Here is a 22,536-nt window from a genome sequence, read left to right as displayed (position 1 = left end):
TAAAATACCATGCAAGTCCAACATCAGCAAGCCCATGGTGGCATAATAGGCCATCCCAAAAAGCCCACCCCAGTGACCAGTTCGGCAGAGCAGGTGCCTTCTTCTTCTTATTCAATCCCCCATTTTTTGGGGGGATTGCTGCTGGCGCTCAAAAAAACTTCTGGGTATTTCAGACAAAGCTGTAGCATTTGCATGGCTAAACAGGTTTGGGCTTAGTTATGAAATTCAAAAGCAACTTCTTTCTTAGAGTTTTATCAAGTTTTAAACTTTAATTAGCATATACTCCCCTGATCAGTGTATCTCTTCCTGATTTCTCATTGTATTGCCTCGAAACACTTTCATATGTCAAATTTTGGGCCTGAAGGCCTATATTTCATTCTTTGTTTTTGCTCAAAATATATTATGGGTTCATTTTCTTCAACTTAAATATCATAGCCTGCAAACTCAAATTTCCATATGCGTATGGTAATTTTTGTTTCTGTCATTATTGTTATTATTGGTCTTTGCTTGATTTGCTACCACTAGCAAAGATGGTTATGATTGTTACTTTGGGAGGATACAGAGCTAGTGGTCGGAATGGTGTTTATTTCTTAGTTCCAGATGGAAAATTGGGAACTATGGTTGTCTAGGCAGGAAGAAGGCAAATGTGATCAGCCAGTGAGAAAGCTGGCAATGAAAAGTTGTATAAAGGGGGCCCATGCATATACTGATTACAGGGATGGGTTATGAATCAAATATAATAGAGTCTTTCTGTTTCCACGTTTTTCTTTCGAGTGTTTTCTAACCCTTCCGCTTTTCATTCACGGCACCATTCAAAGAACAAGAAGTGCGTTGTGTGCGACAAGCAAAAGGATGGCTGCAGAGGGTGAATTACATTTACTACATTTACTTATTGATCTATTTGCTTTGAAGTCATGTGGCAGGAATGCTTCTTCCCGTCCCCACCTTTGACTAAGTGTTGAAGAGGAAGTTCACTTTTGACTCTGATAAAATGAGGAAATGCATAACAACGGTGTAAGTTCACTTTGGTAATGTAAGTTAACGGTCAGCTTTCGTCCATTTTGTGGTGGTGATGTTGTCTGAAATTATCTTGTGCTTAGTATACTCTTTGTTTTGAAATCTGTACCCACAAAAGAAGAGATTAAAGGAAAATACTTTACAGTAGAATTTGAATTCTGTACCCACAGTTTAGTAACCTTTTTTACCAATTCTTAACAACAGGGACTGGAGGATTTACATAGATACAGAGATGGTTAGGAGGTAAGAGATGTACACGACAAAACAGAGACGACAGATTAAATCCTCTACTTATTTTCATATGAACATCTCCTATATGCATGTAGAAAAATCTAAGTAGAATGGAACTAAACTCCTGTGAGTATCTCCTTGGTTGCCAACCCGCTGCTCTCTAGATTATTTTCATGGTTCCATGAGTGTGGAGATGGTGAAGTAAGTAGTGGCCACAAGATATTCCTCTGTTTTCTCACTTTCCGAACAACCATCCTCATGTGTTGCCTTAGGACTCCATTCACAGCCTTTAGATAGTTGCTCGAGTCATGGTCTCGTAGGATTGTACCTTCTGAACCATAAGCTGTAGGATCACTTAGAGTTTCTAGTGGATGTGGGGAGTTCAAGAAAGCCCTAAGTAGACTTGAAGAGAATCCACATTGGGTCTTGTCCAAAGCATAGAGGGCACTCCCCAGAGGAAGTAGAGGGTGTGGAGGAGATGAATTTTCGTCAGGTTGGAGAATGAATAGTTTACCCATGGGAGAGTATAATATTTTCTGCACAAAAACACAGACATTAGAAGAAGAGAATGAGAAAACTTGCTTGTACTTCAAATTCAGTAGATAGGTTATCTATATCAAATTCTACATTTTCCTATATCTTTTTATAAAGCCTTTTGATTACATATGTTGGTCCTTACAGATTCTGGTCTTAACTCTACTCTGTGCACGAATGGCATTCTTTGAGGTTAGAGTGGGAAATGACAGATGAGTTTAAAGCCATAACCCTATCTATTTTTGGTGGACTTCGATACTTACATTTTTTATCAGACAAGGGTGTGACCGAAATGAGCCATTTAAACGCTTGAGAAGTGTGGCCACATGGTTAGGGTAGTTGCAGGAGAAGGCTCTAGGGACAATATCTCTATGCATCATCACGGAATGGATTTGATTCTCATCCACGCCCAGTTGGTCAAGTATTTTCTGGCCTCCGCAGAACACAAATGGTGAGCCAAATGTGACAACTGGCCGAAGAGTGGAGGGTTTTACAAGCTTCCTACTCAGTAGCATCAAGTGGACTAAAAGAGAAAGGCTTCCTCCAAGAGAATGACCTGTAAATTGAAGTTTTGCTCGCTCACCGTGTTTATTCAAGTGGTCGATTATTTCCGGCATAAATTGCTCGTACATTCCCTTTGCTGCTTCATAGATTCCTCTGTGAACAAGTACATCTGTCCCCTGTACAAGGACATTGGGTTGTCAGTGGTTTCTCATTTTCTTTCATTATGCAACATTAACAAGTGGGGAATCCAAATCTATGCGTACCTCAAATTTGGTGGGTTCAAAGAAGAGGTTTGCTTGCCAGGAAGAGAGGGAGTCGGAACCCTGCAAGCAAAAATAATTTGCATGTTAAGTATTTACCAATCTGCTGCACACTATCTCTTTGTTTCAGAAATCAGAAGATTGTGCCACTTGAACTCTGCCTTTTTAATTCATTAATTGGATATCAAAGGACCTTGTAGAGCTATTGCCAAATGAAGGTAGAGTTAATGATTTGTCAAACACAGATCAAGTGGGATCAAGGGCTAAGACATTACCTGAATCACAAAGCAACGAGTATATGTACTGGAGTCATCACAAACAAACCATTCACAAGGTGAGGAGTGGAGTGACTGAAGGTCCTTTGCTGTTTCTTGTTTCTCCCTTTCCCCTGCTGCAACCATTACTGTCATTGTCGATGCTGCCATGGAAACAGCCACCTCTGGTTTATAGCTTCGAGGTGAGCTCCCTCCTTCCTCCCGTGAATTCTCACAATTTCTGCCTGAATTCTCGCCATCACCCTCCTGCTGTGATTTAGACCCAAGGGGAAGGCTATCCTTATCCCTTGAGCGCACATAAGACGCAGCTGAGGCAGCAATATTGTAAGCAACAGATGGACGGATTGAACACTTCTGCTCGGATTCTGCCGCTTTCTCTGAATTGGATTCACTAGATTCGGCAGCTACAGGTGCACGAGTAGAGTCCTCATCAAGTTTTGCTTTGATTTCATCTGCCTCGGCTTTCTTTTCTAATGAAGATGTTACAAACTGTAGCGCATAATACCTCTTCAAATCATTGGCCTGCACATGCATTAGTAGTGTGAATTTATTTCCTCATGCTTGAAATATCCAACCTCTGTTTCACTATAAATTTTTTCTGTAAATGCTATGACTTCTGAACCATGCAGAACAAAAACGTACCTTGATCTGTGGGATCACATATGCCAGGTTGCACAAGAAGGCTAGCTGAGAAAAAAGCTTGGTATCAGACCATGGTACTCTAACCAAAAATTTTGAGAAAAATTCAGGACTAATTTCTCCATCATCTTCTTCTGAAGTATAATCCACTGCACAACCACCTTCCTCTCCACCACATTCACAATCACCATTTTCACCATTGACACAAAAGTTGTCGTTTGTGTCTTCATCCGCAACGTCTTTTTTCTGCCTATTCCTCCATTTACTTCTGATTTCCACAAGCCTCTCCACCCAATTGGCTCTTTTTCTCTCCTCTTCACCAGCACTCTCCTCAGAGTTCTCCACCATATTCATGTCCTTCTCCACTACGCTCATATGCTTACTCGTGTCTGGATCAAACAAGAATGATCGAACCGAGTTTGGGAGAATGGAGCTCGAAAATTGAAATGGGAAAATCCCCATCGAACGGCTGTTTTTTAGTTTTGGTTGTGTTGAAGCAGCATGGATACGATTAATGCAGTGACAAAGATGGTTATCCGAATAAGACCTCCGGATAGTAGCACGATTGTAAAGGTCTTGGCTAGAGTGTGACCGCCGGAGACCACTGTGCTCTTTGAAGATTTCTGTTCTCCTGGAGGAAGCCGGAGAGGTTGGAATAACCAGTGCACTGCATGCCATGGTTGCACCAAACTACAAGCAATGAAGGTTCACTTCCTATGTAGGGATGACTTGCCTGGAAAATATTTAAACTCTTTTAGCCAACAACTTGTAACCCATAAGAGGATCAGATGTTCCTGAACTCCTAATTGCTTTTTAGCCGAGTTCCTGAAAGCAAATCAACATATGGCAATGGAGTTTTATAGTGCTCCCCTCTAATCAGCGATCTTCTCCTTGTTAACCACGGAAGCATTATGAAACTACCATTTTGTCCACAAGGCAAACTACCAATCTTCATATAATGCAACTTTGTGGTAACCCAAGGTTGAGGGGTTTAAAGTCATTTGGCATGCGAATTAGACAAAGTAAGACGTAGTAATATTCGAGAACATAATAAATACATTACGTGTATATAGTTTAGCCTTTTACTATGATCATATCGTAAATCCAATGTAGCATACGTATTTAAAGTTTGACCCTCATAAGCATATAGTTGAGGAATAAAACCCCACCTGAGGACAATACTGTCGTGAAAAACCATGCAACTTTTTATGCCTAAAACGAGATTGCATTTGAGCAAATAGTATCCTCTACAATGTATTTTCTTCAATCTTGTACTTGTATGTATACCGTGTTCAAATTTAATCGTATTTCAAATTCATAATATTAGATTGTATCTACTCATTTCAAATACATTACATGTAATATTTCTATACTTTTTGCAATCAATGTGATCTTCTTGTTAAAACTCAAGTTCATTTTTTTAAATTCCTCCATTCCAATGGGATATCAAAAATAAATAAAGAAATGTCGGTTCTCTATATTTGTTGGCTTTATGATACAACTAAAAATCAGCATGTCCTAGGTTTGAGGATTGGCATCGATCGAATCCACGTATGTCCATAAAATAAATAAAGAAATTAAAAATTCCACATCCAATCCAAATGAACACTCATTAAACATAAAGCAAGAAGTGTGGATTTTCACATAAGTGTCACATATGGAGGTGATACCAAATTAAAACCAACCACAATTTCTGTCTTTGTCACTTGGAATTAAAAAGGATTTGGTTATTTGTTGTCAATTTCAATGGCTTACCTTGGCTCACCCGATTGACAAGAATCTCTCACCAACCTTTAAATTGTCCGCCTTGCAATCTGTTTGGGGATTGCAATAAATTTGTTTTTTTATAATCACTTTTTCCTCCAACCTACAAACCCATAATCTTTGTTTGTGTTTGAGATTCTAGGACAAATCTTCTAACCACTCCCCTCTCTCGAAAGCATCGTAATTAAGTTAATTAACAGAACTTAGAGTCGACAGTCTTATTAAAACAAGCTCACAAGACTCAAAACTCTGATTAGCTCCAAAACCAGAAAATACTAGAACTAGGGAAGCATCATAAGTTTGATCAAATTAAGGATGTGACAGATGATATGACACTCAACCATACCCTCCCCAACCAAACTTTCATATCATTCATGACAAATTAAATGACTCAAAGATCCAAAAAAAGGTAACGATTTTTTCAAAGATTTCTGTCTCTGATTTGAAGGAAACAACCCAAAAGAGACAAATCAACAAGAAATTTCAAAAGGGTTCCCAAAACTTTTTTCTAAGTAGACAAAAAAAGAACCCAAAAATGAAAATTTAGAAACAAGAAAAGAAACCCAAAAAGGAAATATGAGTAAAGTGGAGATATATACCTCAAAGAATTAACCCTACCCTTCACATGTCTTCCATGGCATCACATTGTGAAGGAGATAGAGGACTGAAGCTGGTGGATACAGAGTGAGAATGCAGCTATAGCCAATTTGAAAATGCCTGAAATTCTGTGAGAAAATGCAGTATATACAGAGTGAGATCTGTTTTGGACTTGGTGGTTCGGAGACTTCTTCTTCTTCTTCTTCTTCTTCTTCTTCTTCTTCCTCCTTGTGCTTTGTTTTTCTGAGAGTAAGATCTGGCTTTTACTATAATTAGAGGTTCCGGTTTTAATATGTTAAGGGGTTATAGAAACAGCCATGAAGAATCTGTTCACGTGGACTTTACTTGAGGAGCTGCCACCTTCGAACCAATTTCTTATGGTCGAAAATACCCCTATGAATTTTTTTAATATATATTTTAATTTTTATAAATGGGGTTGGTGGCTATTATATCATACTAACTTCTCCGCACGCGCTTCCGCGCATACGAGAGGCTTTTTTAAAAAAAATTAACATTTATTTTAGAATTGAAAAGGATAATGGGTAGTTGTATTCCATAAAAATAGGCCATTATCTGATTTTTCTTTTCATTTTAATTTTTTTAAATATGAAAAAATGTGAATTTATCAAATTATCCTTATTTAATTAATAATTTCAATTCTTAATGTTTGTATTAACCAAGGGTATTTTCTGGTATTTTGAATGTTTTACCATTCTTTGCCTTTTGCTTTATATATAGATAATTCACAAACCTTACATATCGGTGATTGAAATTTTGATTTCATAAAATTGATTGAGAATTACATGTTGATACAAAGATATATCAACTCTTAATATTAGAAGAAGTACGACTAATGCTACTTCCATAACTATTACCAAGAATCTTATTTTGTATCATATATATATCTATCACATTATACATCACGGAATTCGTCTAAACAAATAAATTTTTATGAAGAATAAATCGATCTGAAATTTACAAATGTTTAATCAACCTCTTGCAGGGCAGGTGTGTTCGTCAACATGATCACTTCTTTAAAGGATGATTGCCTATGTAATAGAGGATGAGATTAATAAATATGATACAAATCTCTTAATTAAGATAATATTTATGTTATTGATAGTCTAGTCGCGTTTGAGTTGTAAATTGATCATTATGAGTCTCCGTTGTATATCTTATGATATTTTATCAATAGTGTCTTTAATGATAAAAAATTATTATTAGAACATCACATATCATATTTCTTCTTATTTTGGTATATTTCTAAAACAAAATAAAATGTGTCAAACCAAAAAAGAAAAGGAAAAACATTTCCATGTGTAAATATGTATGGTAATCAGGGTTGTTTTTGTCAATTAATGCTATACATTCTTTTGCACCTGGAGGGACGGTGGTGTCACAATAAGATTGTAACTCCTCCTCCTCATAAACACCTTTTGTCCCAAGTCATACAGACGGTTGAAGCAGAGCGTCTCATGGGGACAGATGTGCGGTTGCATGAACCACCCAAACCCAGTAGCTTACACATTTCGTTCACCCGCTAGTATACTCTGCTGCACCTCCTGTTTCCCTCCAAATTCCTTCGGCATGACGTGGCACTCAAGCGCTGTGCGGCCACGTCTCGCTTAACTTAAGCCTAGAAAGTACCCAAGGGAACTCGTTTATATATACTTTATCTCTCCTCTATGTTGCATTAATTTGTGCCAATTATTAATACAATAATATTGTACTATAAATATGGCCTTCTAGAAATAGAAAAATACACAAAAAATATTCATAGATTTCGAACAACAAATTTCATAAGGATGCAAAATGACGTTCATAGATTTCGATTACAAGTTGCGGATGACTTCTCTTTAGCTCCGCGTACTCATCGCTTGAAGCAAGCTTTTCGATGTTGTTTGTGATCAACTTCAAGGCTGCGTCGATGATCTGCTTGTCGTTACGATCGTGGCCGAAGGTGTAGGTCGCAAGTGAATTGTCCCAGTTGAGGTTGGACACCAAGAACTTCTGGCACAAGTCTTTGAGATGATGCAACTGGTACTTTTCAGCCACTCCAAGGAGTGTACGGGCCAATTTCTGGTCAAGGCATATCTCGGCCGTGTAGAGGTAGTTGACAAAGTCACAAAGGTCTCCGAGCATCAATTCGTAGAAATGGATTTCTGTTGCCCCATTGTCAAGGATGGCTCCGAACACCGGAGAACGGCTTGCCTAATCGAGTGCAGCGAAAATAGACATGGTTCAAAAGGAATTTGAAAGTGTACATTGGACAAAAACCAGATAGAATAATAATATTTTCCCAGGAACATGTGAAAAGCTGTCTGAATATGATCAACAATAATTAGGAGCAAACATTAAAGGAATTATGATGCTCATAGAGTCATAGGCCACATAGCATCACAACACCGTCCATATAATCAAAGGTTTGCCAAATGTCTAGTGAGGAACGAGAAATGATGATTAAAAGTAAAGCCACCAAAATGTTTGAACAAAAATCACTGCTGAAGTAAAGTAGCAAGTTGGAGAAATGGGCACTGACCAAAACGACCGTATGGGCAGAAACTTGTACAGGGCCGTCGGGATGGCCGTCGTCACAGGCAAACAGTGAGAGGTCGGGGGCGAAGCTTATGGAAAACTGATGGGGCATCGTGAGAAGAGCGACCTTAGCCTTGAGGTCCTCATAGCACTGCTTGCAGGCGCCGGCATCTCCGTCGTATTTGCCCTTGCAAGTCATGCACTTCATGTTGCGGTGTTCGAAGACAAACAAAAACAGAGAAGAAATTTCAAGAACATGTAATTTCATTTTCATCCATTGATCATTTATGCTGGCTTGTTAGCTTCATCTCCGCGCTTTACTTTTCCTTTCAATTACGAGTCACTGAATTATTGGACTACTTTATCTGGAAAGAGCCCGCCACTTTGCTTTCCCTGTATCTTAAGGGCTACGTCTCGCTTAAGCCTAGAAAGTACCCAAGGAAACTCGTTTATATATTCTTTATCTCTCCTTTATATTCATCAAACCCGGCAGCGGAAAACTTTTTAATTTTTCTATTTTTGGTGAAGAATAGATTTTGTAGGATTGGGCCTTTCATATAATTGGGCTTGGTATCTCATACAAAAAGATTGGGTGTGTAAGTGGCAGAGTGCTGCTTTACCTTATTACCAGATATTTTTACTTTTCTTGGGTCATATTTGGGCTTTGATTACCAGACACAAAAATCTGTAGAGTTGGGCTAGATTTGGGAAAGTTCATTATCTACTTTCGGGTAATGAGAAAACTTTCTCGCCTCGTGCTCCCTCATTAAGTCACTTGATCACTATATCAATGTCTACTCTTTAATATAAATTGGAGCGATGTGATTCAAACTTGATATTCTTTTCAATCTTATCTAATCTCGTTGTAATCGTCTCATGTTTGCGACAAACATTGGATTGGGACTGTCAAGAACACGTATATAAGATGTATACCACGTGGCTGTACTACAATGCCGACCCTGACTTTTGAGTGGCCCATGACCAAAAATTAAAATGACACCTTTAATTTGACTTTGTATGTAATCATAGTTTAACAAGAAATAAATATTTTACACATGTATTTTCTTAGTTGTTGAATTGAAATAAACTAACAAATGCAAACTATAATATAATTCCAACAACAACAAAAAAACCCATCAAACTGATTAATTGCATATTTGTTGTTTCAAAGTAAATTAATAATTTTTAAATGTTGGCCCTTGTATTGTTCAAGATTTGAAGTGATTTTGATTTGGGCCATTAATTTCGAACTCTCCAAAAATCACTTTCAATATGAACTTCAATAATTATATTTAACATATACGAATATAAATTTTGTTTGGCCCCTTTGGTCTACGGCCCTAAGCCGTCGCCCTCGGGGTCCATGCCCACACCCGGCCAAGGGTTAGTCTATTATGCAAAACCGTAGCCTAAAACATAATATCCAAAGCTTAAATCTCTCAAAAGAGGTCAAAGAAAGAAAAAGAAAAAGAAAAAGATGCAGTGGATGGAAACGTCGATAAAAACAAAGAGTAGATTGCCAGATGCTTTTGGTTTGATGTAGATTCTAGATGCATATTCTTTTACTTTTGATGGCATACATTGAAGCTCAGAACCTTATCCACACACCCCACCCCCATCAGCAACTAGCCAACAACAGCCAAAAGTATCAAAAACCTACCCCTCTCCGAAATATCCAATCAAAGTAACTCCTTTGAAAGCAAGGCTTGTACCTGAAAGTGAAAACTAGTTTTTTTTTAAGGAAAAAGAAAAGCAATCCAGAAATTAGGGTTTTTCTACTTGTGGTGTGTGCGGTAGGGTTTGCATATAATAATTGACTGAAACTTTGCATGAGACCCAACCCTAAGATGACACGTTTGGCCTCACATGCATGCCCCCCTTGATGTATACTACTTTGGAGTTTTGTATTCATAATTAAAACTTTGTTGGAGTTAGGTTAACTTGAAGTTGTGGTCCTGACTCGAGAAATTTTGCTGTATTTATTTATTAATTAATTAAGATTAGCTTCATCAACTTCCTAACACACAATAAAGAAGAATAAGATTAGCTTCATGAATCTTATCTCTTGCTTTCCCTTTTCTACAATATTACGTCCTTGTTCATTTTTCTTCGTACCCTATTGGCCCTTTACCTCTTTTGTCTAGTAACCACCCAAAGTAAGCTTGATATTATCAATAGGTTTATCCAAACGCAATTTGGATATAACGAACTACACAAAATGTAATTGTCTTTTCAGCTATAAAGATAATTCATAACTCCTATAAAGACAATTCATAACTCATACGGTTCGGATTATTAAAATACAATGCACAGTGAGCCGACAGCGAGCTTTTCAAATGAAACTTTCTACATATATATACCCATAAGAGTGATGTCACCTGATTTATGCATGCAATGCAAGGGTTGAGCCACTTTACGAATGATCCAATGAATTCACTACAGATCGATTGTCTAGACAATGGTAAGAAGAAAACTCAAAGCAAAATAATTTGTCCTTTGAAATTTTTTGATTTCCCAATCGTGTTTGCGCCGTATGTATTGCCCCATACAACCTATATTGGTGTTTTTTTCCATGTCCTGGTTGCATTGCATGCCCATTATTGGAGGAAATTTGTATGCATGAGTTGAAATATATGAATGGACAAGTCTTACAAGTTACAACAGAATCTCCTTCACCAACTGCCTTCAATTTCTTATCTTGAGACTAAAGAAAGCCTCTCTTTCTTTTTTTGGGGTCGGGGTGGGGGGGCGGCAATGATGAGAGCTTTGCAATTGACACTGAAAATGGAAAAAAAAGTTTTATATTATTAAAAAAGAAAGAGGATGAATTGATAACACGAACAGAATTGTAGACTTGGAAGTTGATGGGTAGGTAACTATCTTGTTAATCATGACTTTACCGTCTCTCTTTTTTTTATCAAAGACTTGAAAAATGGACTTTTCTTTCTATTCTACAGTCTATTGATCATGAAATTTCGAAAGAGCAATTACATAAATATGCTAGAACTATGTGTGTATGCAAACATTGCTGCTAGACATAAAATGTGAATATATATATATAAATAGGTTACGTGTATATTGAAATTGAATTTTTTTATTAATATCATCGATAGTCTAAACTACATAAGGAAGAAGATTTCACACATACTACACTATATGGGGATTCAAACTTAAGACCGCTGATCCACACACCTTCCTTAAATATCGCTAAAATCGCCATTATATTCTTGATCACTTTTTATTTTCATTTGTATAATCACTTTTTAATATTTGAGTGACCGAGTCCACGTGCTGTAACAAAGACCTCAGAAAGAAAGCAGTATTTTTAGCAAGAGAGATGCGCCATTGCCTTTGTGTTCAAGAAATTCGAGACCCTCGTAATTGATTCATTGTATGTGCAACTGTGGGAGAGTCACGTGTTCTTCTAGAGATATATGCACACAACACGTGATGGCTTACCAAACCCCGGTTTCTTTTTCTTGTATACATCAATCAAACCCAACCCATAAACATGCAGGCTCAACACCCCAAAACATTTGGAAATGTAAAAGAGTTCAATTTATTACAGTCTTATAAATATATCTAAAGTCATTCCCTTGTTTCTTTATCAAATATCTAAAGGCTTGTCCCTTGTCTAACAAACATTTTTTATTTATTTTATACAAACGATATTCTACTTAAAACTGCAGGAAGGTGAATTTGAACTCGGATGTCAAGTGAGGAACACATCCGCTAGCATAGCCAACAAACATGTTTTATACACGGAGTAATGTTTCATATTTACCACACAACCCAAAAAAAAAAAAAAAAACGAGTCTGGTGAGGGGGGTAATGGGGAAAAAGAGAAAAACACCTACAAAACTATATTGATGGAAAATAATATTACCAAAGAATAAGACACACTGGCAGAAAGTTGTAAGTGGAGGTGGGGTCCTGAAAGACGTGGCTTGCAAAAATGACAGAATACGTTAGAAGTGAGCAAGAAAAGGCATATGTTTATAAATGTAGAAAATGACAAAAACATGGACCAGAAAAAAACTATTTAAAAAATGAAAAAATAGTGGGCAGAATTGGGGGTTTGCTTCATGATATACCAAACTGTCAGCTCTCTTGTCTCCTTTTGATTTCACATGGCAAGTGTGAGGAATTTAAAAGCAAGTGGCAACACACAGAAAGCTTAAAGGGAAGCGACACTTGCACTAGTAGCAGGGAAAAAAGAGACGAAACCCTAGTGGGCATAAAGATCCATGTTTAGGGTTTACAAAACGTTCTACTTGCATTCGTTGCCCCCCTTCCCATTTATAGATGAACTCAGAGGATCAAAACCCAAGATGACTTGAGGAATTGGAAACCCCAAGTGCAATTATGATCTTATCCAAACTAATTGATCTTATCTCTTGGATGATTTGATTCCTAAGAGATAGCATGTTTTAATGTCTTGCAATGTGTTGTGCTACAAAAGATAAAACAAACTTAATTTGTAAAAGAGGTAAGGTTTTATGGCCAAAATGAGATACCTACCTTTGACTTGTGTGAACATAATTTGTAAAAGAGAGAATGCAATTTATTCTAAGTAGTCTTTAATTGGCAAGTTAGTAGGAGCTAATCTTAGATATAACAATTTGGATCTTTAACCCTCCAATAGGTAACCCCACAAATAAGGATTTTAAAACTTATGATCTAGTTGAATTGGTTATCATTATTATAGTATTTGATATAATGGATTAAACTCATGCATCATAAACTTGGGAAAATAGATAATACCTTTTGGGAGTCGAACTACTTACAACTAAAACGTCGTTGTTTGAGGTTTTTTAAAAGGGCAAAAAGTCACTTTTGTCCTTGTAGATTATCAATTTTACCAGTAAGATCCATGTACTTTCAATTTGATCAATGTTGTCCATGTAATTTCAATTCCAAGCAATTCAAACTCAATCCCTAATTTCTATAAAATTAAGAGGGACATTTCGGTCCAATCTTGCAGCCCCTTCCCAACCACTTGATCCCATCCCATCCCTCCACCCCCTCCCGACCCAACCTCATCCTCTTAACACACATGTTCCCCACCCTATAGCTAGCCACAACCCAACCAACCCCACAACCACCTCCACGCCCTCCCGAGCCAACGTTATGCTCCCCTCCCTCCACCACATCCACCTTTTTTCTCACTCTTATCAAACTGTAAGCCTAATTTCATGCATCGCCCAAAATCTCTCATCATGAGCCCAAATTTCAAAAAACAAAAGCTAGAGTTTAAGACTAAAAAGTCACACAATTGTTTATTCAATATTGGAGGTAATGGACGTTGGGACTTGAAAGCATAAGAAAAGCTACATAGAGGCTGCTAGAGTGGTTGGGGAATTGCTTGAAATTAAAATTAAAGGGATAAAATTGATCAAATAGAAACTATTGGGACTGTAGGAGTAAAAGTAATAAACTATAGGGACTACAAATGACACTATTGGGACTGTAGGAGTAAAAGTAATAAACTATAGGGACCACAAATGACTTTTAGCCTTGAAAAATTTGGCGTTATGAATTCAGAATTTGTACTGAAAAGTAACAACATAAAATAATTCAGTTTTAGGTACAAGTACAAAATTCAGATAAGGAACCTGAGATCTATAGCCACAGGATGAACCCTGATATCTTAGCAACTAATGTATGTATGAGATGATGTAATAATTCTCTTCCAAATTTGCCCTTGAGCTGAGGCCTTTCCATGGACTGCATTCTTTGCAATCCACCCAAAGAAGGTGATGGGTTTATAGGAAATTTCCTTCTCATGACATTAAGCTAATAAAATAATGTGAAAAAAATGATAAATGATCTGTAACAGTCATGTTAGCAACTAAGCAAAGCAGCAAGCAAGTGGGCATCATCCCCAACCCCACTTCTCAAATCTTGACTTTAAAAATCATCCACTTACTGAGTGGCTAATAAAACAAAAGCCAGCAGAACCCAAACCCACTAAAACCAAAAGCTATACCCATAAAAGCACCCACTTGGCCAACCAACCCAATTCAAAGGCAGAGAGTGGACTGTGACAAACAAAACCGTCACCATCATGTAACGCTAGAGAAAATGTACAATTTTTTTTCCTATTTTAAACTAATAAAAAAAGAAGAAGATAATCTGACAAAGGCATAAAGCACTTTTAAAATATAAACCAATAATGGGCCCAAAGGAAAAACGCAGGCTTTGGGCTTATTATATAGATTAAAAAATTGTATTGTCGGTGGAGAGAGTGGACTCTCTCATGGATTGTTGATAACCCGCCAAGCTAAGCTAAGGCTGTACTTATTTTTTTGCCTCTCTCTTTCTCTGTCTACAAGAAATAAAAGAGAGAAAAATAAATAAAGGAAAAAGCTTTTTACTCTTTCTCTCTGTCTTTCTCTGGAAGCGTCTGTCTTCTTGTATTGCCTCTCTGATATCCTCATTTGTGGAGAAAGAAATAGTTTGAGAGATTGGGATTGGAAGTAACCAAATTTATCAGAAATGAGCAGTGGTGGTGATTCAATGGAGGCGCAGTACATACAAAGGCACCACAGGCATGAGCCCAGAGAGACCCAGTGCACTTCGGCTTTGGTTAGGCACATCAAGGCCCCTGCGCATCTCGTAAGTCTCTCTCTCTCTCTCTCTCTCTCTCTCTCTCTCTCTGTGGACCGTCTGGTCGAGCTCTGAATTCTGTTTCTTTTGATTTGGTTGATGTTGGTTTGTTTGACTTTTGTTAAAGAAATGATTTTTGCTATGTTTGACTTTCTTGGTTTATGGAGATCTGGGAAATTGGGGACGATTTGAAGATGTTTTTGGTTTCTTTTTTATGTTTATTCTTCTGGGTTTTCGTTGTTATGGTTCAATTGGGTCGGGTATGTGTTAAGAATTAGGCCTTTTGGGTCTTTTTAAGATTCGAGTTTGATTGTTATTTTCAATGAATTTGTGGTTACTGAAAGTAATTTTGGTAACAGAGGATGATAATTTGTACTATAATTGACATGCAGCTTCAGCTGGTTTGGTTTGCATGCCATTTTGGAGGCTGCAATCTGATTAGGGGAATTGAATTTTAAATAGCTGGGCTTAATATGTCTTGAAGTTTTCCCTTCCACAGATTGTTGTATTGTTTTGTAAGTTTATAATCCATATGGTTGCTGAAAAGTCGTAAGAAAGTCTAAAAGAAAAACTAAGAATTGAATGGTTTTTTCTTTCTCCATTTATTTCTTCAAACTTTAGCTTCTACTGAGAGAAAAGCAAGTTGGTACAATTTCCTTTCTTGCACTTTCTCAGTAACCAAACAAATTGCTAATATTTTAATGGCAGAGATCTAGTAGAAGTTTCGCAACTCTTGCTTTGACGCCTAACTCATGTTTGATCTTGTCTTTTATCAGGTATGGTCATTGGTGAGAAGATTTGATCAACCGCAGAAGTACAAGCCCTTTGTTAGCCGATGCACCATGAAAGGGGACCTTGGCATTGGGAGCGTTAGAGAAGTGAATGTTAAATCTGGGCTTCCTGCAACGACCAGCACTGAGAGGCTGGAGCTTCTTGATGATGATGAGCACATTCTTGGCATCAAGATTGTTGGTGGTGATCATAGGCTAAGGGTAAGAAGTCTTCTTGTCTCTTTTGCCTACTTCTGTGGACTTCCTTTATCCATTTTATTGTATAATAGGAAGTGAACTTGTCTGGTGGTGTGGATGTGAAAGGAATTGTAAGAAATACCACTAAGATAGCTGCACTCTGCTTGCAATCTAATCTGGCCGTCTACTTGGCCCTTTTGTTATTATGCCGTGCAAATGTGGTGTATTCCACAACTCCAGCGGTATACTTATGGTGCAGTCTGTGTAACTGGTTGGAGATGACCATACTGATAACTGGTGACATCACCATGGATGGCTAGTTTTTAGATAGATTAAAGTAAAACTTGTGGTACACATGGCAGAACTAAAGTGAAAAAACAAGATATTTTGGCGCAGAACTGTTTCTTTCTGCATGTTTAAGGTTTTCATCTATGTTAATTTGTGACTGTTCTTTAGTAAGCAGAATATGTCATGAATGACCCCATTTAGCTTGGAGTTCATTGCTTTTGTCAAATTTTATTTTGAATATATCCATTTGCCAAAATTCAAGTAATAGCTCTGGTCCTGACGACTTGGACCATCTGAGTATTAGAGTATGCACTAGAAACTTAACATTTGTCTTTCCATGTATTCATAAATGTAGAAGCAAGATGGCTAGTTACTGGTTAATGACATCACTGCTTATTTGTCTGGCTGGCTGTTCTTAAGCACATGGAAAATGAGTTGCCTTAAGTCACAGTTCCAAAGTCGGTAATTGATTTGTTCCACTTTCTCCTTATAAAAAGAGCAAAGAGAATTTGCACAGGACTGCTGGCAACAGCTGCTTGTTGGTGACAGCCACCGGCACTTAGACGTCGTTGGGGCCATGTCTAGGTCCCAACCAATTACCTCACATGCTACATTGTGGTGGTCCATGCATGTAACATGCGGCCCTTGAAATGGCAGGTGCCTGCAAATTTTGTTCCTTGGTGATTGCCCTTGGCAATAGTCAGAATGTGTCTGTAGATGTAATCTTAAAACGTGTAATATTGCCCTTAGCAATATTTGTCTGGTTCAGTCTGTTTTAGGCAGACAAGGCTGCCAGCATCTCTGCCTTCAACTGCAGTATGCATTTGGTTAATTTATATAAAAAGTGAATTAATTTTCTGTTTTTCCCTTAATATTTGAAAATTTCTCTCTACTCCTGTATTATTATGTGGCAAGAGAATACCTTTCTAACCTCATTTCTATATGTCCTTTAAATTTGCAGAATTACTCGTCAATTATTACTGTCCACCCTGAGGTTATTGATGGGAGACTAGGGACGCTTGTTATTGAATCCTTTGTAGTGGATGTGCCTGATGGGAATACCAAGGATGAGACATGCTACTTTGTTGAGGCCCTAATCAGGTGCAACCTGAAGTCTTTGGCTGATGTCTCAGAGAGGATGGCTGTCCAGGACCGAACCGAACCTATCAATCATTAGTGGATTTGGGGGATGGCACAGGAGTACGATGACTATAGCTATACCATCCATGTTTTTTTTGTCTCAGATGCTGTGTAGAGATAGTACGAGCTTTCCTTCCATTCACAGAAGTTTTGGGAACATTGCTGGTTTTTGCATTTCTGACCGATGAAGCTCCTTCTACTCTCTTTCCAATTGCTCTTGCACAGTCTTTCTTACTCTCAAAATGATGCTGGGGTTTCTCGTATTTGTATTTGAAGGACGAGCTTTCTTGGTTTTTATAAGCTCTCCATGAATGGAAAGGGAAAGCTACTGTGAGTTTTATTGTTCCTGGGTTTCGTGCATGGTGGTATTAATGTTAGTATGACTCTGATCTGTAAATATTTATCTTGGAAAGAGATGGTATCTATGGACTGGGGTTTTTCATCTTGTAGTGCAGGGAGGATTCAGGGGGGAAGAACCACTGTTGCAGTTTGTTTTGTATATACCTATGTATTCGCATTCTTAATAAATTATTGTAATTGCTTGACTTCTGTTTTTTAACTACTTGGATTATATGTTGAAGTTTCAATAAAAAAAATGACATATTCTTTGTTATATAAATTTTAATGTTGTAGAATTCAGTGAAACTCACTGCACATATCGGTGAAATATGGAACCCTGAGGACTTGTACATGTCAGGGTCTTCCTGGTAACCTGAATTCCATTAACTTTGTATTAACATTTATAGGTTGACATGCTACAGAAAGTTTCCATTATTTAATCTCAACCGTCCAGCACCCCTGCATCGCTGAGCCCTATACCTATTTAGGGACTCCATTATTAACAAACTGTCTTAAGCAGTCATCACACACGTGAAAGAATAGTGTGTAAACTTCACTACAACCTGAACTCTTGCTGATAAGGTTTGTGCATTATAATGACCATTCACTGGAGACAGGATAATTTTGAGGTCAAAATTCTCACCCCATCCGCTTTGATCTTAGTTCTTTCAGAGCCGATTGAAGCATCCAGTATCCTCCCCTTCAGAATGGGTGATGGCAATGTAGGATTCAAGAGAGCATCTAACTCCCTTCTTACCAGCAGTCATTGCAGGTACACTCTCCTTCTCTGAAATGGTGAAACCGGATACCATCCTTCATGAAAATCTCACATTTACGTACTAATGACATGTATTTTGCTGCTGTATGACAATCAGAACAAACTCGCGTGTTCTTAATCACCCGGATAGGTTCTCCACTTTTCATATTCATCAGTCCAAAGGTAATGGCCAGCTTCTCTGTGTGACTTAGCAGCAGTTTCTTCTTCTCCGCCTCATCAATGTTCTGATGTACACAGCTAATATCAGGCTCATAGCCTAATTTCTTCATTTCATGAACCAAATGATACAATTCAAAATATATTTTTCCTGCATCAGTGTGAGGCTTCCCTTCTGCAGAGAACATATGAATTGCCTGATCAATTTTTATCCAGCTCCACACAGGTCCATTTTTCACCCCGGCATTCTTCATCAAGTCTTTAAGACGCTCCACATCATCCCATCTATTTGACATAGAATATAAGTTCATCATCAAGACGTAATTGGCTGGGTTATGAGGTTCCAACTCAAAAAGATTCTTTGCTGCAATCTCTGCAAATGCCAAGTTTTTATGGATTCGACAGGATGCAAGAAAAGCACCCCATATAGTGGCATCCGGCTTTAATGGCATCGTTTGAATAAAATCCCAAGCTTCATCAAGATAACTAGCTCTTCCAAGAAGATCTACCATGCAAGAGAAATGCTCAATTGTTGGAGCTATGTTATAGTCTGTGCTCATGCTATCAAACAATTTCCATCCTTCATCAACTAAACCTGAGTTCTTGCAGCCAGAGAGCAGAGCTGTGAAGGTTATAGCATCTGGCTGCACACCTGCTCCTCGCATTTCATCAAACAGAGAAATAGCCTCTTTCCCAAAGCCATAAGTGGCAAACGCCATAATCATGCAATTCCAAGAAGCTAACGTCTTGTTCTTAATCTTCCTAAAAACCTCATGGGCACTTTTGAACTTTCCTGACTTACTGTACATGTTGATAAGTCCTGTGGCTACAAATATATCCTCAACAAAACCTTTACGGATACAGACACAATGTATCTCTTCACCCTTGTGCAACAAAGATAGGCCTGCACAGGCTTTAAGTAGGATGGATATGGTGGCAGAGTTTGCCCTGATACCTTCTTCTTGCATTTGGATAAAAAACTTGAGGGAGTCCGCGTAATTCTTATTTTGTGAACAGCCTGATATAAGAGCAGTCCATGAAACCACATTAGGGGTTAACCCTGAACTTTTAATCCGATGAATCGTTGATAAAGCTTCCTTATGGCGACCCCACGTTGCATACCCTGAAACCAGACCATTCCATGTGACTAAGTTGGGTTTGATTCCTTCCTCACCAATGCTATCTAATAGCCGTTCAGCATCTTCAAAAAGACCCTTGAAGGAATACCCTGAAATCAATGAATTCCAAGCAAAAATATTCTTGTTCTTCATGTTAATGAAGACATTTTGAGCACTGGACAAACAATTGTTCTTCACATACATGTCCACTAACGAAGTTCCTACATAAACATCATAGTCATCAAGCCCATTTCTTAAAACAAAACTATGAATTTCCTTCCCATGTTTCAGGAAACATAATTCAGTAACTGCTTGAAGAACACTTGTAATGGAGCTTGAATTTGGCTTGAAGCCTGCGTCTTGCATTTTCTGCAAGATGGCCTGGACTGCTTCATATGAGCCATGAAGAGAGTGTCCTGACAATAGACAATTCCAAGTCACAATGTCTGGCTTCACATCAGACAATTCCATTTTATTGAAAAGAATCCAAGCATCATTCAAACAACCAAGTGCAGCATAAGAAGAGATAATTGAATTCCATGATGATACATTATGATCTTCCATTGAATTAAAAACTGTCCTAGCTAAATCTAGTCTGTCATTTCTGGAGTACATGCTAATAAGTGAATTGCATATTGACAAATTTGAATCCAATGCCCATCTTAAAACATACCCATGAATTTGCTTTCCTTCTTTGAGAGCTCTAAGTTTGCCACATGCTTGGAGTGCTTTGACAATTGTAGTACTGTTGGCCTTAGCAGATGAAAACTGCATACTTCTGAACAGTTCCAGAGCCTCAACACTTCTCCCATTCTTCAAGTTGAGCTTGATTATCTCATTCCACAAAATGTCTTCTTGATCAGACATTTCATGAAATAACTGATCGGAACTTTCTATTCCCCAACAAGTCCCATAAAAATTAATCAATGTACACTTCAAATACACATCCAAATCAAATCCACTTTTGATTAAACAAGCATGAATTTCCAACCCAAGCCACAAATGCTTCAAACTTGTGCAAAGTTTCAAAACTATGCAAAGAACTTTGCTATCAAGCATCAATCCCCCACTATGAAACTCACAAAAAAACTCAAGCATTTGTAGGTCACCCCCAAATCTTCTAAGTTCCTCTAGTGAAGAACTCCATGAACGGTAATCTTGTGCAGAACTCACAAAGAAAGCCATTGCAGCTGATCTACAATCACCAAATTCCAAGTAATATGTGACCAAATTTTTTCCCTTGGTATCAATACAATTCTTGTTAGACATTTTTATCATCTGGGCATGCATTGCTTTCACTGAATTCAAAGTTTTGAGTTCACCCAAGTCATCCAAGAAGGTAAAGCTTGAAGAAAGTGTTGGCAAAGAAGATGGAAGAGAAGCAAAGAGTTGGGAATCACAAGGAGCAAGAGAAGGGGGTGAGTGGCTTGTGGGAGGCTTGGAGCTTAGTGGGTTTTGAAGGAAAGGAGTGGTAAGGTTGTGAAATGGAACTACTTTGTCCATGGAGGTTTGATAGTTAACCAAGAAGGCCAAGGTAGTTTGGCAGTGAAAAAAGGGCAGTGGAGAGAATACTGGGGAGCTTTCATTTGTGCTGCGTTTGGAAACTGGAAAGCACGTGGAAATTTGGATTCTCTTGGATAAGGTTCATCCTCCTACGTAATTCTGTTGAACCGGCCGGCTCAGTCAGGGTTGTGGTCCGGCCCGACCGGAGTACTAAGCCTTTATGCCTCCGAGTATAAGTGATCAAAAGGGCAAGCAATTTAATTGGTTGAGTTTGATACTTTATACTTGCTATTTGTTAGTCAGATTTTGGTGTTGTCTTTATATTTTGAATCGCCTATTTAATCTATATTTTTTCGCATTTAAAATTTTATATGATGGCTGAAATTTTCACCGTAATCTTTAAAATTTTGTCCAATAATACACGTACATATTATACTCATCACATATTTTACTAACTATAATGGTATATCTAACAAGCCTATCTGTACATACGATTTGCATAAAGTCTCACAATGTACTATTGGTAACATATATTAGTACATATTAAAACTATTTCTTTAATTGTACATACAATACTATATCAATAAGAAGTTTGGAATCTTCTTCAATACAAGTATTCCTTCATGATGAAGAAGAGCCACACTTTCTTTCACTTGTTTCATTCGCGTTTTTAAGATCGGAGATGTCAATCGCTTTGCCATTTCTCAGAAACATCAATCTTGTGAGTGCTCAGCCTTGAATTCAATCTTGTGACTGCCGGTGGCTTATATATGGCACCAATTCATGGAGCTGGAGATTAGGATATATACAATTTTTTCTCTGCTTCTTGGGCTGAGAAATCATGTCGTCTAAGAATAGTTGATCACTTGCAGAGATGTTTTAGTGAACAGTTGATGCGGCCAAGAACATCATGGGGTTATAACTTGTACGTTTTTCATCATTTTTTTTCTTGTATATGATAATCATAACAAGGTCCTTTATATATCAAGTTCTCTATTATAGTTTTGTTGTTTCTCATAATAATTTTACTGGTTTTTTTTTGGTTCATTTATATATCTTAAAAGGAAACATGCTTACATGATAATGTTTGATTATATTAAGACGAAAGACTTGAAAGACTGACTGGAAACAAAATAGAACTTGAAGTGGGAGCACTTACATGAAAGCGCATATCCGTTCAATCTCCCTGAAGACTTGGAGCCTTTGAGTAATTAGTTAAGTGCATGAGCAACAACAAGTCCTGAGCTTAGGATGACCAGATAGGTATACATGGAAGCAAGG

The 22,536-nt window shown here is 37.8% G+C and overlaps 4 protein-coding genes across 4 annotated transcripts; 1 reads left to right on the top strand and 3 right to left on the bottom strand.

The window, feature by feature from the left end:
* Nucleotides 1-1,162: 1,162 nt before the first annotated feature.
* Nucleotides 1,163-4,138, bottom strand: LOC110757820 (alpha/beta-Hydrolases superfamily protein). Its single transcript, XM_021959553.2, has 5 exons — nucleotides 3,464-4,138; nucleotides 2,822-3,343; nucleotides 2,550-2,609; nucleotides 2,046-2,462; nucleotides 1,163-1,784 (listed from the first exon to the last, which is right to left on the bottom strand). The coding sequence occupies exons 1-5, from the start codon at nucleotides 4,136-4,138 to the stop codon at nucleotides 1,365-1,367; spliced, it is 2,094 nt and encodes a 697-aa protein (XP_021815245.1). The 3' UTR covers nucleotides 1,163-1,364.
* A 3,343-nt stretch (nucleotides 4,139-7,481) lies between these two features.
* Nucleotides 7,482-8,756, bottom strand: LOC110757844 (BTB/POZ domain-containing protein At4g08455-like). The gene is made up of 2 exons (XM_021959582.2): nucleotides 8,361-8,756; nucleotides 7,482-8,032 (listed from the first exon to the last, which is right to left on the bottom strand). The coding sequence occupies exons 1-2, from the start codon at nucleotides 8,628-8,630 to the stop codon at nucleotides 7,619-7,621; spliced, it is 684 nt and encodes a 227-aa protein (XP_021815274.1). The 5' UTR covers nucleotides 8,631-8,756; the 3' UTR covers nucleotides 7,482-7,618.
* A 5,856-nt stretch (nucleotides 8,757-14,612) lies between these two features.
* Nucleotides 14,613-17,920, top strand: PYL7 (PYR1-like 7). The gene is made up of 3 exons (XM_021959564.2): nucleotides 14,613-14,974; nucleotides 15,742-15,957; nucleotides 17,183-17,920. The coding sequence occupies exons 1-3, from the start codon at nucleotides 14,855-14,857 to the stop codon at nucleotides 17,396-17,398; spliced, it is 552 nt and encodes a 183-aa protein (XP_021815256.1). The 5' UTR covers nucleotides 14,613-14,854; the 3' UTR covers nucleotides 17,399-17,920.
* LOC110757830 (pentatricopeptide (PPR) repeat-containing protein) lies at nucleotides 17,466-21,342 on the bottom strand. Its single transcript, XM_021959563.2, has one exon. The coding sequence runs from the start codon at nucleotides 21,253-21,255 to the stop codon at nucleotides 18,454-18,456; it is 2,802 nt and encodes a 933-aa protein (XP_021815255.1). The 5' UTR covers nucleotides 21,256-21,342; the 3' UTR covers nucleotides 17,466-18,453.
* Between the last annotated feature and the right edge of the window lie 1,194 nt (nucleotides 21,343-22,536).

This window comes from Prunus avium, chromosome 2 (genome assembly GCF_965620075.1).
Source record: "Prunus avium chromosome 2, drPruAviu1.hap1.1, whole genome shotgun sequence".
NCBI lineage: Eukaryota > Viridiplantae > Streptophyta > Magnoliopsida > Rosales > Rosaceae > Prunus > Prunus avium.
Note: the sequence above shows the minus strand (reverse complement) of the source record. Positions and strands in the feature narration are given on the sequence as shown.

Coding starts and splice junctions, on each gene's coding strand:
- LOC110757820 (XM_021959553.2), bottom strand. CDS start 4,138: ATGGCATGCAGTGCACTGGTTATTCCAACCTCTCCGGCTTCCTCCAGG. Junction 2,610..2,821: donor CTCGTTGCTTTGTGATTCAG/GTAATGTCTTAG, acceptor TTTTGCTTGCAG/GGTTCCGACTCCCTCTCTTC. Junction 1,785..2,045: donor ACCCTTGTCTGATAAAAAAT/GTAAGTATCGAA, acceptor GTTTTTGTGCAG/AAAATATTATACTCTCCCAT.
- LOC110757844 (XM_021959582.2), bottom strand. CDS start 8,630: ATGAAAATGAAATTACATGTTCTTGAAATTTCTTCTCTGTTTTTGTTT. Junction 8,033..8,360: donor CTGCCCATACGGTCGTTTTG/GTCAGTGCCCAT, acceptor GCACTCGATTAG/GCAAGCCGTTCTCCGGTGTT.
- PYL7 (XM_021959564.2), top strand. CDS start 14,855: ATGAGCAGTGGTGGTGATTCAATGGAGGCGCAGTACATACAAAGGCAC. Junction 14,975..15,741: donor TCAAGGCCCCTGCGCATCTC/GTAAGTCTCTCT, acceptor GTCTTTTATCAG/GTATGGTCATTGGTGAGAAG. Junction 15,958..17,182: donor GTGGTGATCATAGGCTAAGG/GTAAGAAGTCTT, acceptor TTAAATTTGCAG/AATTACTCGTCAATTATTAC.
- LOC110757830 (XM_021959563.2), bottom strand. CDS start 21,255: ATGGACAAAGTAGTTCCATTTCACAACCTTACCACTCCTTTCCTTCAA.